Source organism: Porites lutea, chromosome 3, assembly GCF_958299795.1.
Source record: "Porites lutea chromosome 3, jaPorLute2.1, whole genome shotgun sequence".
In the NCBI taxonomy this organism is placed as follows: Eukaryota; Metazoa; Cnidaria; class Anthozoa; order Scleractinia; family Poritidae; genus Porites; species Porites lutea.
Window position 1 is genome coordinate 36,013,483 of NC_133203.1, and position 16,818 is coordinate 36,030,300.

At 38.8% G+C, this 16,818-nt stretch overlaps 3 protein-coding genes across 3 annotated transcripts in view; 1 reads left to right on the forward strand and 2 right to left on the reverse strand.

Moving 5' to 3' along the window:
• The window catches only part of LOC140932219 (muscle M-line assembly protein unc-89-like), a 325,339-nt gene that overhangs the window by 29,077 nt on the left and 279,444 nt on the right, over positions 1–16,818 (forward strand). The window lies entirely within an intron of this gene.
• LOC140929970 (fibroblast growth factor receptor 1-like) lies at positions 2,406–4,862 on the reverse strand. The gene is made up of 3 exons (XM_073379647.1): positions 4,639–4,862; positions 3,584–3,705; positions 2,406–2,661 (listed from the first exon to the last, which is right to left on the reverse strand). The coding sequence occupies exons 1-3, from the start codon at positions 4,774–4,776 to the stop codon at positions 2,406–2,408; spliced, it is 516 nt and encodes a 171-aa protein (XP_073235748.1). The 5' UTR covers positions 4,777–4,862.
• Positions 5,865–16,818, reverse strand: part of LOC140929676 (fibroblast growth factor receptor 1-like) — a 24,537-nt gene continuing 13,583 nt past the window's right edge. The window contains exons 2-5 of the mRNA XM_073379405.1: positions 9,642–9,841; positions 8,509–8,800; positions 7,756–8,057; positions 5,865–6,426 (exon numbers count right to left, since the gene is read on the reverse strand). Coding sequence (XP_073235506.1) covers positions 6,229–6,426; positions 7,756–8,057; positions 8,509–8,800; positions 9,642–9,794 — 945 coding nt within the window. The 5' untranslated portion in view covers positions 9,795–9,841 and the 3' untranslated portion in view covers positions 5,865–6,228. The remainder of the gene's footprint in view (positions 6,427–7,755; positions 8,058–8,508; positions 8,801–9,641; positions 9,842–16,818) is intronic.

Below are 16,818 nucleotides of genomic sequence, written 5' to 3' on the forward strand. Positions count from 1 at the left end.
TAGATTAACAATATGTATATTGAAATCTAATACACGACAAGAAAATTTTAGCACCTTAGCACGACGTATTAAGTGCTCATTTTTACAAGTACGCGAAGGAAGTGGTTTACCGGTTAGACTTTTTAAAAATAAATTTACTCCACCAAAGCAAAACGAAATGTTTTAAATCTCGATCTTGTCTACCTACGTGTAGTAAATTCATCATACAATCATACAGACCCCATTAAAATAAACGTACACGAATGAAACGGAATACTTTGGGACAGTTTAGTTTCTACTCAGCGGCCTCTTTGCTTTTATAACAAAAATTTTAGGTTCCAGTCTGGTTTAAACGTTAGCATATCAACGCGCACAGCCACTGAATGAAAACAACGGTCACGATCAAGTTCTTTAAAACCGACCAGACGCGCGCGACCTACCACTGTTATGGTATAGCAATTATGCTGAAGGTGTTATTAATATAACATCCCTGATGCTGTCATCTCATGGATTACCGACTTTCTCACCTCGCGCAAACAGCGTGTTAAACTCGGCCACGACTGCTTTTCAGAACGGGGCGCGGTCCCAGTGGGGGTTCCTCAAGGTACAAAACTAGGGCCGTGGCTGTTTATCATCATGATCAACGAGCTGGATGTTCCTGGCACTGATCTCTGGAAGTATGTCGATGATACTACTCCAACCCCGTGTACCTCTCCAACGAACTTGAAGGAGTACAAAAGCGGGCTATGCGCATCATTTTTCCTAATTGCTCATATAATGAGGCCTTGGTTAAATCAGGCCTAACTAAACTTTCAGACCGCCGCCAAGAACTATTTGATAAACTATTTAAGAATGTTTTACAGAACGAACAGAACAAACTCCATGAACTTCTTCCTGCTCGCAACACATGTACCTTTAACCTAAGAAATATACTGAAGTTTAAGCCAGCTTTTAAGACGAACAGGTTTCGTAGTAGTTTTATTACCTTTAACGCCGCCTAAGGCTTGAACGGTTTTAGTAGTTTTTTTAAACCTCTTCTATATATATATTTTTAAAACATATATATAGTGTCCTTTTTGCTGTTTTAAATCACTTGTAGTCTTTTTAATGTAATTATCAATATTCCATTTTTTGTAAATAATCGTATAATTCAACTTTTAGTTGCAAATCGGTTATTAATAAACTATCTTTCTATCTATCTATCTATCTATCTATCTATCTATCTATCTATCTATCTATCTATCTATCTATCTATCTATCTAATGTTTTGTGACAGTCTTCGCACTGAGGGTGTAAATGGTTAACCGAGCGGTCGCTTTGAATACCAATTTCAACAGGCCGACAGGCTAGGGATTTGAAAGTATTGAGATGTGCCAGGTACGATTAATTAGGGTTCCTGGCTATACGTACCAATTTCAACATGTCTACGGGCAAGGGATAACAAAGTATTGAGATGTGCCAAATACGATTAATAATCATCCCTGGCCACATTTACCAGTTGCAACCTGTCTGCAGGCTATAAATAAGAAAGTATAGAGATGTGGCAAGTATGATTAGTAATCGTTTTTGAGAATCTCTACCTAGTCTTACGCCCCCTGAAGGCTAAGGAAAGAAAGTACTGTGTTGAGATGTGCCAAGTACGATTAATTCTGATCACATTTACCAGTTTTAACCTGACTGCAGGCTATTGATACGAAAGTATAGAGATGTGCCACTGAGTACGATTAATAATCGTCCCTGACCACATTTACCAATTTCAGCCTGTCTGGAAGCTATAGATAAGAAAGATGTGCAAAGTACGATTAGTAATCGTTTTTGAAGGATTCTTCCTCCGTGTAGACTGTATTTCTTTCAAACACAAATTAATTTAAGTTGTCATTCATATGGCTATTTTTCCTGAACGAGTTATTGCTGAAGAGGTTTCATTTAAAAATTACACCATAAATAGCTTCATGCATATGACGTAATACTGATGAAGAGGTTTAATTTGGATAGTCACACATGTAGGTTTTCGTCAAAAGATTTTTTCCAAATTTAAAACCGCGCGAAACATAAACAATACATGTGAACGTACTACTAGAAAGGTTCGATTTTGATAGTCACATCATCTAATTTTGTCCAGAGACCAATAGTTAGTACTACATACAAAATAGCTAGCTTCATGTGAACACGCTACTGAAGAGGTTTTAATTTAAATGGTCAAACTATTGGATTTCGTCGACGGACTAGTCACTGATGTAAGATTTCGAACTAAATCAGTAGAACATAAATAATTACAGTCATGTAAACGTGCTACAGATAAGGTTTCATTTGAACAGCCGATCGATCACATCACAGCATTTTACAACAGAGATAAACTAGGGACTATTTTTAAAATGTCTCTATTATTGAATCTGGAAGTAAAAAGATTAACTTCAGCGCAAGTCTCAGAAGATTGTAGTTTTCTTCTTTGAATTTGCGGCCTTTTCTGTAGAGTGAGCAATAGGCGTCAGTTTCAAAGCCACAGACTGCTCATTACCATGGAATTCTTCTAGTTCTATGTTTCCCTCACTCCACGACGAACCACCGTAAACCTCTGGTTTCAGCATCTGTCGTCTCTCCTCTGATTCAGGATCGAATTGATCTTCCATGTCATCTGGTAATGGAGGCAAGGGATTGTTTGCAATATTTTCACTTGATCGCCTATAAGAAGAAAACAACGCTGTCAACCATAGTAGATTCCTATAAAATTGACCATACATTTTAGATCATGCGCACGATTATAGAAGGCAACGTGAATCACACTAACACATTTTACGACAAGCCGATAATTCTGTGAGGCAAGATCGCAATGCTCTATTTTATTATCATTATTTCAAATCTTGATGCCAACCGCAATGGACTCGAAACATGATTTGTACGCAGCGAACGGAGTTAGATTTTCTCACTCTGAGATTTATACGCTATTACGCCTTAAATGTCAAAAATAAAAGGCGCTCACGTTGATTAAGCGTCTTCCCCTAAATATTCGCCTGCCAAACTGAAAAATAAGAGTCTCCTTGAATAACAATCACCTCCAGCACACTGTCTTAAATATATTAAGTGATGTTATAAGGGAACCTCCTCTCTTCTCTCATTCTCTGAACGCTTGTTTACCTTTGATTAAACGCCGGCATATACATAAGGGAACAGTTTCTTATTACCCACTCGTTCGGCTCAATTTTAAATTTACCGTGCACAAGACCATTATCTGTATCCACCAATTAAGCAATGTTATTTCTTACGTAACAATGTAACTGAGTCCCTTTCGTTCTTTGCCATGACTATGCACGTGTCTCATTAACGATATACTGTCTCCTCAGTACTCCTTTGAAGAACCTATTTCTTCCCCGAATAACCGCTCCCTCAGTGGTCAAGCTAGTATATAAGCAGAACTGGCCCTACCTATCAGTTATTGAAATAACATAACATAACGTATTTATTGTCGAACTAATATTGGGAAGTTCTTTAGCCTGGGACTTGTTGGCTCCTTTATGGGTACGGAATACCTGGTATGGACAACCCAACTCGCTTGTGGCTGAACTTTTCAAGAATAAAAGCCAAATGCTTAATCGAGAGTACTAACCTGTCATAAACATTTGCTCTCGTCACAGGAACGGTGGGGTCTGAATCATGTGGATCAAGGTAGTAATCTTTTATGCCACGGTTGTTGTTTTCTGTTAAGTGAAGGTACTCGGTCGCGACACTCTGTTGTGAAAAATAAGCCTAATATCGAAGTTTAGAATAAACGTACCAGCCAGGAGCCCATAACCCGGAGTGAGCAACTCCCATACTAGGCCTATGTCACGGCGTTTTCACGGATCACTTTATTTTTAGACACATTTTAAGGGGCACTTCTTCTCGCGAAAATAAACTCTCCACCATATCTATGAGCGCATTTGAAGTAGAAGATTTCAAAACGGAAACCTTAACGTTATTAAAAGGCAGAAAATACCATTGTTAGGTCTGTAGGTTTTGCTGACTAGTTTGTGAAATTTAAAAGATATTCAAAATTCGCGCCAAAACCGTTCTAAAAATAAACTGGTCCGTGAAAACGTCGTGACACAAGCGCATGGAAGTTGCTCACTCCGGTTTATGGGCTCCTGACCAGCAAAAGATGCGCATCCCTCATAATCTTTCTTTCAATTGGCAGTCGAAATTCTCTGATCTTATAGCATCGTAATTTTTATAATCTGCATAGCTTTAGCATCTGCATTGCGCCAGTCTAATAAAATACTGCATGCAGATCGTGTTATATCATTCCATGGCCGATCTACGGGAGGGGCCAAGGGGCCCCGGGGCCCAGGGCTCCACCTTCTTTATAGGCCAAACTGCAGTCTACGGGACTAAATGAGCGGGTCCCCCACTTAGTTAGAGATTTGAATCCGCCACTGTCATTGCAAATATGGTAATTTTTTAAAGAGCACACAGTATAAGTCATCTCTTCATATTCTTCCCGCAAAGCTTAATTTCCGCTTGCCCCATCAGAACAAAGGATATATACACTCAAGAGAGTAGCCCCTTTTGATAAACTTCATTTTTTCCTTTGAAGGACCTAGTGTACAATAAGTTCTGACAAGAGAGAGGATAAGTTCTCTTAGTTCCTCCTTTGCCTCAAAAGCTGTTGAAAATAGGCCTCACCTGGGAAGCGCGTTGCTCAAGTATTGTACCAATCGACTGGCTGATTTGATCAAATTTAGGTCGCTTGTCGGGTCCTTTTTGCCAGCAATCTTGCATAATTTTGTAGATCTCCGAAGGGCAGTCTCGGGGATTTTCCATACGGTTTTCATCATTGAGAAAGCCTAGGAGCTCTTCTACGGGTATAGTGGGATACGGTGTACCGCCCAGTGTAAAGATCTCCCAAAAGCAAATACCAAACGACCATCTGCATTATTAAATGTCAAGGTTCAAAACATACACACTCGAAGGGTCATCACAGCCTGGGTCATTCCAAACCAAAAGGGTGTCAATAAAGCTTTGTAAGCTGTTTAAGCTAAACTATGGACTCGAGGAAACAGATGGTAAGCTGCTATTAACTCCACTACAAGGGAATTATTGGAATCAAAACTAACATGGCTTGTATATGAAGCGCTACATTCAAGAATCGTTATCAGAAGTATTGTTTTTCTTTCGAGTACTATTTATAAAAAAACGGAAAACGTTATCTGCTGTGTTTACATGCCCTGATATAAACACGAGATTCGGGTGTTGGGAGAATTTAAGAGAATTCATACAAATTGCAAACCACAGAAAAACAGTTTTCTGCTAAGGTTCTCTTATAGCGGCAACTTTCCCGAGAAAAAGTTGCTACCTAGCTCTTTGCTTATGGCGCTGATGAAAAGAGCAGTTCTTACTAGTCGCGAAGTGTTGTATCTACACGAAGTTTTGTACGTGTAATCAGTACGTTTTTGTTTTGCATTTATAATAAAGTTCAGATATAACGTGCACTCTGATTTGTTGCAAAAGCGTGCTTTACGCGAGTATAAAACATGCTGACGACACTCTTTTGCTATAAAAAAATAAATAAATAAAGATTGTTTTGAAAATTAAAAAGAAATGTGTGGGGAATTTAACGGATTCTTTACACCGTAAATCCTCTATTAAGCCGCCCTCTCAAATAAGCCCCCCCCCCTTTTTCAGAGGAGGAAAGTTAATAAGCCCCCCCCCCTCTCTTACGGTATTCATAAAACAAATAAAGAAGTGTTGACTGAGCTCTATTCTGTTCTACTCAAGAAGTAGAGAGGAACACTCGACTACATCTCGTGTTCCCATCTACACTTCTTTCGTGTTCTAGCCGCTGCCAGTCGTGCGTGATTTACAACGTAGAGAACAGAGCACAGTGAAAGTGATACTTTAAAAGGACGGATTGATCTCCCTTAAAATGTCGTCTTGAGCGTAAAAACTTTGTTATAGCATGTTTTTAAAGATTTTTCAAGTTCCATGCCTCTAAGTTATGGGTTAATAAAGTAAACTTGTCGAGTTTTTCAAACCATGGTTGCGTGGTTGCGTTTAACTGTGTTACTCGCATGCAAACATACTTCTCAGCCAATCGGAGAGCGCCTACTAAACTATGTTATGGCAAGTTTAACTTAATTGCAGTAATCAAAAGGCCAGCTTCTTTTTAGTTTTAACGCCTAGTTACGCACTAATTATATAGTTGTCATCCTCGAGTACGATCCCCGCATATTTTCATATTCTCCCTTCATTCATTTTTTTAAATGTCATTTGTACTTACACATCACTTTTCTCTGAGTACTCCCTCAAAAACAATGATTCTATCGCCATCCACTTCATTGGCAAAACACCACTGTTCGTCTTCACATATAAGTCACTCTTGTAAATATTTCGAGCGAGACCAAAGTCAGCGATCTTCATGACGTAGTCTTCTCCAACAAGAACGTTTCTGGCTGCCAAGTCTCGGTGAACACACTATATAAAACACATATGTTTTGGAAGAAGAAATGCAAAATCAAGAAATCAGAAACAAGAAGGAGATATTAACAATAATAATAAGTCCGCTAATTTTAGAAAGTCGATAATGGGGTAAGCTTGTAAATTAGTGTTTTATGATGTTAGTTTTAATATTTTTATTTCATCAAAATTTTAGTCTATGATTGTGGAATGTAAATTGGTCATATGTTAATAAAGATTTTTGCTATTTCAAAAAGTAATAATAATAATAATGATGATGATAATAATCACAGTAAAAACAGGAAAAACAATTTTTATACCAACAGAGAAGTGCACACGCTGCAGAAAGTAAAAGTAAATAAAGACTAAACATTGTTAAACAATGCTCTTCACGTACTCTCGAACGCTGAATTGTCAGTGAGAAACCAACGCTACAGACTCTTTCGTCTTCGCTTCTTTCGCCTCCGGTTCATGGCTGATTTAATGTCACAGCTGTTGCGCACGCTTCTGAGTTCCCGTAACGTTTTCTCCTACATGCTGCTTTTTTGTAATCCTTTGCGCGAGCTTTTGGCTACTGAGGTCTTTGCTCTCTGAGTTACTTTACCTTTTACCATTTATCACTCACAATAAACTCTTACAATGCGAATACTCGAAGCTGGGCTTTTGGAAATAGATTATCCAAACACAAATCATAATAATCATGGCGGTTTTGAAAACGGAAGATTATCATTAAATTTGAGGGCCAATTCCTGAGAGGTCAGGTAAGTTCAAACGGTTTTTAAGTTATCAACAGTTTCATAGTAGCACATTGAATTTTTTTGGTCTGTTTACATTTGGTCTTGTTTTCAAAAAAAAAAAACGGTAAGCTCAAACGATTTGATTGGATAATAATCTTTCAAGCGCCCCGGTTCAAATAGTCATACTCTTTTAAACGCGAAAAACAAACAAATAGGCGCAGATTTAGAGTCGAATGAACGATTTAAATCATGACAAAACTCCTTGAAGCCAAACGGAGAAAACAAGCAAGTGCTGGAGAATAGACCTTTTTAGCTTGTATGTTTTGTCTTCCCTTTTCAGACCACTTGATGGTACCTCAGAGAACCGTTCCTTTCAAAAGTTGTCCTTTGCTCGTGCATCCATGAGCATATGTATGTATATTTTATGAAAAGACAAAACGCCTTGAGAACATCACGTGGTGTGAAATGGGAAAATAAAACATAAGCCAAAAAGGTCTATTACAACCAAGGGCCACTACAGCTCTTTTTAGAACTGAATTTCCTTCAGAAATGTGGGAATCCTTGTATCCTTTGTATGTGGGAATCCAACGAGGCAACATTACTACATTACCTTTTTAGACGCCAGGTATTCCATTCCACGGGATATTTGGTAAGAGTAGTTTACAAGATTTGATATATTCAATCCTATCTCTGGGTCACTCGCAGTCGTAGACCAGGTTGCTTCATAAACATCTCGCTTGCCTCGTAAGAACTTTTGTAAACTCCCATGTGGTGCATATTCCAGAATGACAAGGATACGATCTCGCTTGATACAAGCACCAAGGAGGTTTACAATGTTTTTGTGTTCTCCAACGCAAATTAGAATTTTCAGCTCTGATGCCAGGTCTCTTATTTCCTCTTTAGTAGCTTCCCCTGAAGTGCCAAAATATCGTACTTGGTCAGTTAAAAAAAGTGCAGTTTCCACAGGGTCTAGTGGAGTCCATGTGACCATGTAACAAGCAACGTTCACTTTAACTGGGCACAAATCTCAGCAATAGGAATGAGCACGAACGGTACTCATGCATGAGAGAGGCCCTATGCGAATTGCCCACCTCACCCATGCTGAATCCAGGGGCATGACTGGAGTTTTTTCCACTGGTAGGCGCAGATTCCCAAATCAACCCTACCCCGTCTCCCACATCATTACCGCGCAGGTAACCTGGTAACTCGTCCCCTTCCCTGCATATTATCAGCTGCTAGAGTAACTATAAACCAAATTCCTTTTTAGTCCCCCTCCACCAACCCCGAACAAGTACCAGCCATCCTTGCCCCATGGTAAATGTTACACAAGTTGAAACAGAGATCTCTTGACTTGAAACATTACCTTTAACAGTCTTTACAGCTACGATGGTCTTCGTGTACGCACTGCCTCTGGGATCGTGGTACGCATGGCCGGCCCTGTGTTGACGAAACATTTTAGGCCACCGCTGACTTTTCTTTTGACTTTTGTCTCTGGGACTAAAGTTGTTTATTCCTATAGCCTCTGCTTTAATGACTTTTCCGAAGGCCCCTGATCCTAGCAACTCCCCAAGAATGAGCTTGTCCTCAGGAAACTCGAAATCAGGGTCATAAGGCAGATCATTACATTGTTCAAGCAGTGTACGATTAGGGTCAATCTAAAACAATCAAGAAATATTTTATTAATTAACGTATACAGTAGGGACCTACTTAGTCTAAGCAATGGTAAGTTGATTCCCTCCAACTGGAAACTGTTTGGTTCATGAGTATTACCTGAATTTAGATAAATGTATAATCATTCATTTCTCAAAAGTGTCCAACACCATGAGAGTTTACACGACTGTACGTAAAGTGGCCATAAGTAAAGCAACCCTCCACTTTCGAAAGGTTACTAAGGATTTTAAGCAAAAGAGAGTCGACGACGGTAACGAGAAGGTAAACCAGTAGCGGGTCGGATTAACAACCAAAAACGACAACTTTGCACGGGCTATCAAACTTAATTGCACGACTACGACGTGAAAAATTAGTCCCAATGCGCGTTTTGCGAAGGACGTTAACCGGCACTGACAATAAATTTTTTATTACCTTTTTTAACTTGGCTGTCCATAGAAATTCAACTACTCCAGGTAAAGTCACCTACGTTTCACATATCAAAGGAAATGACGATAATCGAGATGAAGTTTGAAAGATCGTAAATTCATTTTATTTTCGCCATCATGTTTGAAGAAAGGTTGAGAGACGTTTGCTTATAAAACCTCTTCTCTAATTTGATTGCTCCTCTGAGACAAAATTTTCACAAGTAAAGGAAATCCCCCTTCTCCGTTTTTCCGCGTTTAAAGTTGTCATTGTAGGTGTTGAGTATGATCTTGGAGTGGGAGGGGTGTGAAATTTAAGCATCCAACAAACATCATTTTTAGCCAAAATAAGTTGCAGAATCCAAGCAGGCACTGATTGTTATGTAGTGGCTTCATTTTAAGCTCGTTTTACATGGTATTTTACCTGGTGTTTTCCCGTGTATACTGGAAAAAACTGATTACGATACTCCACATTCTGCTTCCGCTGATGGTGTTTAAAGCAAAAGAAGGCGAACCCAAGGACGATACAGAGGAACAGGATTGCTACGACAACAGAAAGGGCAACAGTGGCGTCCATCCTAAGAACTTCTGTTGGAGATAGATTTGGGTTGGAGCTGGTTGACACTAGAAAATATTCAAAGACAATATCGCTTATTGCTTCAGTTAAATTACATTATTGTTCATTCAAAATATTTCCCAAATTCTGATTGGCTAAAAGCACACGCATAATTCACCATAACCAGTTACTGATGACCAAATTTTGAAGAATTTTGTGTTTAACGAGGAAACGACGTCACAAACGCAGCCCGCTGCAGGTTAAGGCACTGTTACCGAGAAGACCTGGAGACGTAATCATGTCAGTTTCTTTCATTAAAACACTTAATTGCTTTCAATGATGTGATAAACACGTGTTGATATACGTGCACATTTACTATTCTAGGCCGTTGCGTTAAGGGTTTGTCTTGAAATCATGGCAAGGAAGAGACGTTATTTATGTCTGCGAGTACGAGTTATTCTGTTATATATTTGGATATTTTTGCTGGCCTTGTTGGACTTATTTGCCGCTTTTTCTATGTGATCGCTTCGCTTTTCATCGCTAGCCGGATTAAAAAGAGAGAACTTGTCAGCAATCGAGCGGCGATCGCAGCGATTTTGATGTAACGATTGAATCGGAAGACAGGTATTGGATTTGATCAACACCTTAATCTCAATGGATTACAATAGTACCCGTTGCATTTTGCTTCCTAGTGCCATAATTTGTAAACTAGAGGTCTTGCACGATCCAGTGCCGAGTTTTGTATCTGGATCGCTGCCGTATTGCCAAGTTGTTGGTTTATAATAGACCTTGTCACGGTTTTCGACGCCATCTTGACGAGTAGGCAAACGCGTGAAAAATTACAGTGTTTGTATGAGAATCTAAAGTCGAATAATTTCCGTAGAACGGCTGTTCTGACAAAAATATGATTTGTAAACTAAAACTTCTCTCCTAAGAATTCTACTGAAAAAAATTGAGGGCGTTACACGCACTAGAAGACCTTGAACCACTTTTTTAAATTTTCTATACATTTGTCTGTAAGAAAGTCCCGGGAAAATTACAGACAATTATATGGAAAATCTAAAGCAAGCCTCTGGAGAAATCTAAGCTCAGGTACGCCCCCAAACTTTTTTAGGACAATCCTTTGTTTTGTAGCTTTACTTTACAATTGATATTTTTTTCAGAACAGCCTTTTTACGGAAATTATTCGACATTAGATTCTCATATAAACACTGTAATTTCTCACACGTTTGCCTATTCGTCAAGATGGCGTCGAAAACCGAGACAAGGTCTATTGTACTTTGTACTTTTTTCAAGCTGCAATACTTAGTTATTAAATTATAATTCCAATCGAGTTCACCTAGAAATAGATTTACAAAATAGTTTTCATGATTAAATATGTTTAGATGAACATCTTATATGTCTATCAGTAAAGAAAAGAAATTGAGTCCGATGTTTGAATGCTGAACGGTTTTTAACAACTTGAAAATTAAGTCATCTAATTAAAACAAAATTTGTTGAAAATGAAAAAAGGGTTTTAAAAAAGGAAACCAGCAAAAAAAAAAAAAAGAAAAGAAAAGAAGAAGAAGAAGAAGAAGAGAAAACTTGTCTCCGACGAGATTTGAACTTGCGCCTTTCAAGGACGCAAAACACAGAGAAAAAATACTGTATTAACGCCCTCGGCCACGCCAGCAAACACTGAAAACCGAGGCTTAAAACAGGTTCATATTCCATCTCTAAAATGATTGACAGTTTTCAGGAGTTTTTAGGTTTTTTGTACAACTATGGAATATTTAACTTTTATTTAAAAATAAAATCATCTTCACTTGAAAGAGTCGACTGAACTTGATAAAAAGGTCATACTGCTGAGTTGAGAATATCGAGCAGTGTAAAACCAAAAAACCTAATATTTTGATATTACTTCATCATTTTAAACCCTAATAATTTAATAACCATAAAACTGGCTTTTTTTCTGTGAGACAGTGATAGTTTTTTCTCTTTTGGCCCACTTCTGCTAAACTAAGAGCTATGACTTGCGAGAACATCCCATCGCATTTTGAAGCCTCGCATCGATCACGGTAGACTTGGAAAATTGTTCAGAATGGTGGTTTTTCATTAGCAATTTTGGTTATATATTACTTTTGGCGAAAGGAAAGCTTGACCACTAAAGACTCCAGGTAAATAAACGTTAGAAGAATGAGAGAGTGATTAGAAGACTCGTCTGTCGATATTTTCGACCGTAATGGCGGACGGAGCAAGAATGATCCGGCTTAATTTAACTTTTGCGTTTTTACGATTAATAGTCTGGAAATACGCATCATACGACTAATAATCGTACAGTTCCACGTATAATAACCGTAAAGTTACGTCTTTCACGGTTAATAACTGAAAATGTAGTATTTTACGATTATTACACTGGTTTGGCGTGGAAAGAACGATTAATAACCGTAGAATCTATATTTCTACGATTATTAGTCTGTACTCCAAAAGTATTTTGACACTCCAAAAATAAATTGACATCTGTTGCAGAAAATTAGTACAGAATATGAATTGTGATAACTGAGACGAATGTGAAAGGCATGTGCGATTAACATATTTAGCGATTAATACGGCCGTAACACGCCGACTTCTTGTCAATACAACTGAACGTTCCATCAGTTAAATATGTGGACCATCGTGACCGACCTCTCTTTAAATTTGGTCCTGTTGTACAAATGCCTCGGAAAGAGCCAAAACTCACTTATATCTTTTGCTCGTTTTAAGTTTTGTAAATCTTCCTTCGTTGTTATTTCCTTTGCACTTATAACCTTGCCCTATTGATGTTTGATAGACTTTCTGAGGACCAGCGCCAGGTGCTGAATATGGTTCGAGAGCGACATAATGTCTTTATAACAGGCCAGGGTGGTACGGGGAAATCGTTTTTGGTTAAGGAAATATATAAAGAGCTGATGAGATCAGGAAAGCGCGTGGCGATCATTTGTTCCAGTGGAATCACAGGAAAAGGACGTTTCTTCCATGATAGCGACATTTCTAAGAAAATTGGGCGCCTTGTAACTCGGCAGACTATCCTGGTTTTATTTTATTATTTTTTTTAGCCATTTAAATTTAGGAGCGTGTGCGAGGCTTGCTCTGGCGAATTGTGATTGGCTAGGAAGAACAACTGCCTTCTATCAAGTATTTTTCGAGTAGGGGAGGGTGGCTTTGGGCAAATGATGTATTGGTCCCCAGAAAGGTCACCCCAGGACTCCCGCGGGATGGAGTTTTTTTGTACAGTTCCCAGGCCTCATTTTCTTGGCCTGGCGTTGATCTGGCCCGGCTACTTCGGCGAGCATGTTCTCGGTCTTTTTGGATTATATCCTTCGAGTTTGTAAAAGTCTGTGGGATTCGTTTCTCCATCTGGGAAAGCTTCATTGGTTTCTATATCTGCTGCTATTCTATTTCTACGATCCTGGCATGTTTATTCGAATTTCGTGGAAAAAGGTGTGTTGAAAGGGAGCATAGCGGCGTCTCCTACCTTGTCTCAAGTTAATGAGTGTCTCCTACCTTGTATATTATTATTGTATATAGCGTGAATTTGAACAAACTATCACGAAACTTCGTTGGAGCAATAAGGACAACAACAATTAACTGCAGAGTAAGTTTCATTGATCTTTATTCAGTATTTTCTAGAAATTTTAGGATCGTATTTTTACCCCATACAAACACTGTAATTTTACCCCTGGGGGTGGGGGGATTCCGCATATGAAAGTGGTGGGGATACTCGTCGTCTCGCTTAGGGGTGTAACTTTGGGATTTTGGTCTCATTTATGGTGTTTTGGGCAAAACGCCATCATATTTAGCCGTGAAGGTCTTGTTTAGGGTTGCACGCGAAAAAAAATAAAAATATATATCTACCTGGAGTTATGAAAACCGGGTTAGCAAACATTTTGTAATTTTTTCTCAACTTCCCCTGTTTAATAGCTTGTTTACTGTGTTTTTTGCTTATGTCGTTTTTTTTGCTTGTTTTGTGGTACGGGATTTGTGTAGAAGTGGAATTAGACAAAATTACTATCTTATCCCCCCCCCTCCTTATTTTTTTCCCTACCCACCATTCTTTCTTCACAAGTGACAGTTCATCATCATCATCATCATCATCATCATCATCATCATCATCATCATCATCTTTATTTAAGGTGATTCCCTAGTAAAAGAACCTAACATAGATTGTAGATGAAACTTGGTACACTGATGTAACAAGTCAAGAAGATGATAAAAAAGTAATAAAAAGTGGGGGTCACCGTGCTCGTTTTGACGTCACAATGCTGACAAATACGGCTATTTTGGACCCTTTGACAAAAACCGCGCGTAGCCCAAAACTAGACAAATAGGAACGATTTTTTCAATGATGCATGTGGTTTTGCACAGAATTTGACTTTAATGTATTGTTTATCCAGTTACGTACCATAAAAATGCCTTTTAATGCCCTCGTTTTTACTTTACGCTCCAAAGTAGAATTAAATTGGACACACGCTATTCGACACGTGATAGCTCAATCCGTACAATTAAGTAAAATTGCCAAAAAACTGAACATAGATTTGCGCCAATTTTTTTCTCACCGAAAGGAACCACTGTCCTTATTAGAATCATGAAATAAAAGATGGGGGTCACCGTACTCGTTTTTGCGGTAGAGCTGCAGAAAGTGCGCACCAAATGCATTTTCCTTGATTTTTGAGAGAGGACTGGGGCGAGTTTCAAAATAGAATGTATGTGAAAGGGGGAAGAAAGTATTAAAAAATCCGTTTTTACAGAATTTACATCGAGATATTACATTTAGGACACAATGTGATAAAGAAAGCGTTTAAATGAAAATCAAAGTGAATAAGCACAAATTAAACATCCACTATCGAGGTTCTCTGTGAGGAAGTCGAACTCAGCAACACGCGTACTGCTTACGTTATGCACATTCCCATCGCATTGAGTCTTACCTCGGCAAGAAACAACCGCAAGCAAAAATTGCAATAGCGTTTCTCTTCGGTCAACTTCATTTTAATAATGTTACTTCACATGCTCTTTTTTACGGACGCCATCTTGTTATGCGCAGTAAGAGATGCGCAATGCAAAACCAGGGAATCACCTTAAAAACACGGTAAACACATCAGGCATTAACAATTTAATATAAAGCTACAACTAAATACGAAACTATGTATACAGATTAATCTTCTATAATTTAAAATATTGCTAACTATTAAAGAAAAGTAAAGTAAAGTAAAGCCTGTTTTACACGAATGCCGTGTCGGAATTAATTAAGAATCGTCGGAAATTAGTCAGAGATGTTGCTTGTCTAGCAGCTGAGGGTAGACTGTTCCTGAGGACTGCACCACTATAGGCAAAGCTAGTTTGTAATGGTTAGTACGTGGCAATGGTATTGCAAGCTTATTATCAGAATGGCGCAAATTGTAAGAAGTAATCTCATAACTCCGCTGAATGAATTTCGAGGACAAATAATTCGGTGCGGGCCATTAAGGACTTATAGACCATCTCAGCCTTTAGTTTTTGACGTCGAGTTTCTAAATTGTCTCAGGCTAATTCTTTAAATAGTTGGTTGGCGTCAGCATCATAACTAGAATGGGCAAGGACGCGGACAGCACGATTTTAAAGTCTCTGTAACTTGTCAGATAATGTTTTGGCACAGTTACCCCAAACAACACTACAATAGTCTAAGTGCGATTGAACTAACCCATGATAGACATTATGTGGAGTTGCAGGAGGAACACAATGACTTATTCGCTTAATAGATCCAATACCAGAAGAGAGTTTTTTAGATATAGCGTTGATATGATTACTCTATGTTAGATTTTCATGAACTAATACACCAATAGGCTCGATTTCCGCCGTCTCCCGGGTCCGGTCCTGGATCCTCCCCGAAGAGAGACGGCTGGACGCGTGACCCGTTGACCTTGTCTATGACGTAATTGGAAAGTTGACAATTTTAGCGTCACTGGAAGTGAAACCGGTCTCCAATTTTCTTATTTATTTGGCTCAAAATTGCATCAAGCGCTCCCTTACCCTCCCAAATGACTTTCGAAATAGCTTTTTCGGTACATTTCCATACATTGTGAAAAAGATTCTTCAGTACATTTCTGTACAGGGGGACATGTAGTTAATTTTCTTTGATCTTCGAATGTTGGATTTCGTCTTCTGTGGGTCCGAACTAACTGATTCTAGGAGGCGGACCAAATTAAATGGAAAAGTGTCTGATTTACCAGACAGAATTTCCAGCGTACTAAATGTTCCTCTGTCAAATATAAACGTCGACGGTTACATCTATAACGAACGCAGTCATCGACACCTAAAGCGTCTTGAAAAGATCCTTGAAGAGGCAAAATCTCTCCAACCACAATCATTCACAACAAAAAATCGAACAAAACGTTGTGTTCCTTCGGACTCTAGGATTTCGCCTAGTGTCTCCGCGCCGTCAGAATCGCTTCGCCATGCGATGGATCAAGGAAGAACAGGAAGGACTTTCTGTTTTGATGTGATAATCTCTGCGACAATCTTTGCCAGACGAAAATCTGCAGGCGGAAACATGATTGGCTTAAACTAACAAAGGAAATCGCACGCGTCCAGCCGCTCTTTCGGGGGATGAGTGCTGGCTCATTTTCCCGAACAGCGGCTGGTAATCGAGCCTAATACACCAAGGGACTTGGTAAAATCGACTCTGTTTAATTGTGTACCATTGATTTTTAAGTCTGGGAGAACGGATAGGCTATTCAATTTTTGTCTTGATCCGATTAACATAAATTCAGTTTTTGTCATATTGGGAGTCAATTTACTGGCAATGAGCCAATTGTTTATATTTAACAAGTCCTGATTTAAAGAAGCTTCAAGGGAACAGATGTCATCGTCAGCATATGTTAGGAGAGTATCATCCGCATACATTCTTGGTTGCGAATTTGATAAACAATAAGGCAATTCATTAATGTATAAGAGAAACAGCTAAGGCCCCAGTATTGTCCCCTGGGGAATCCCACAAGTTGAAGTGCAGTTTTTAGAAAGGACACCATTGACAGCACATTTTTACGTACGA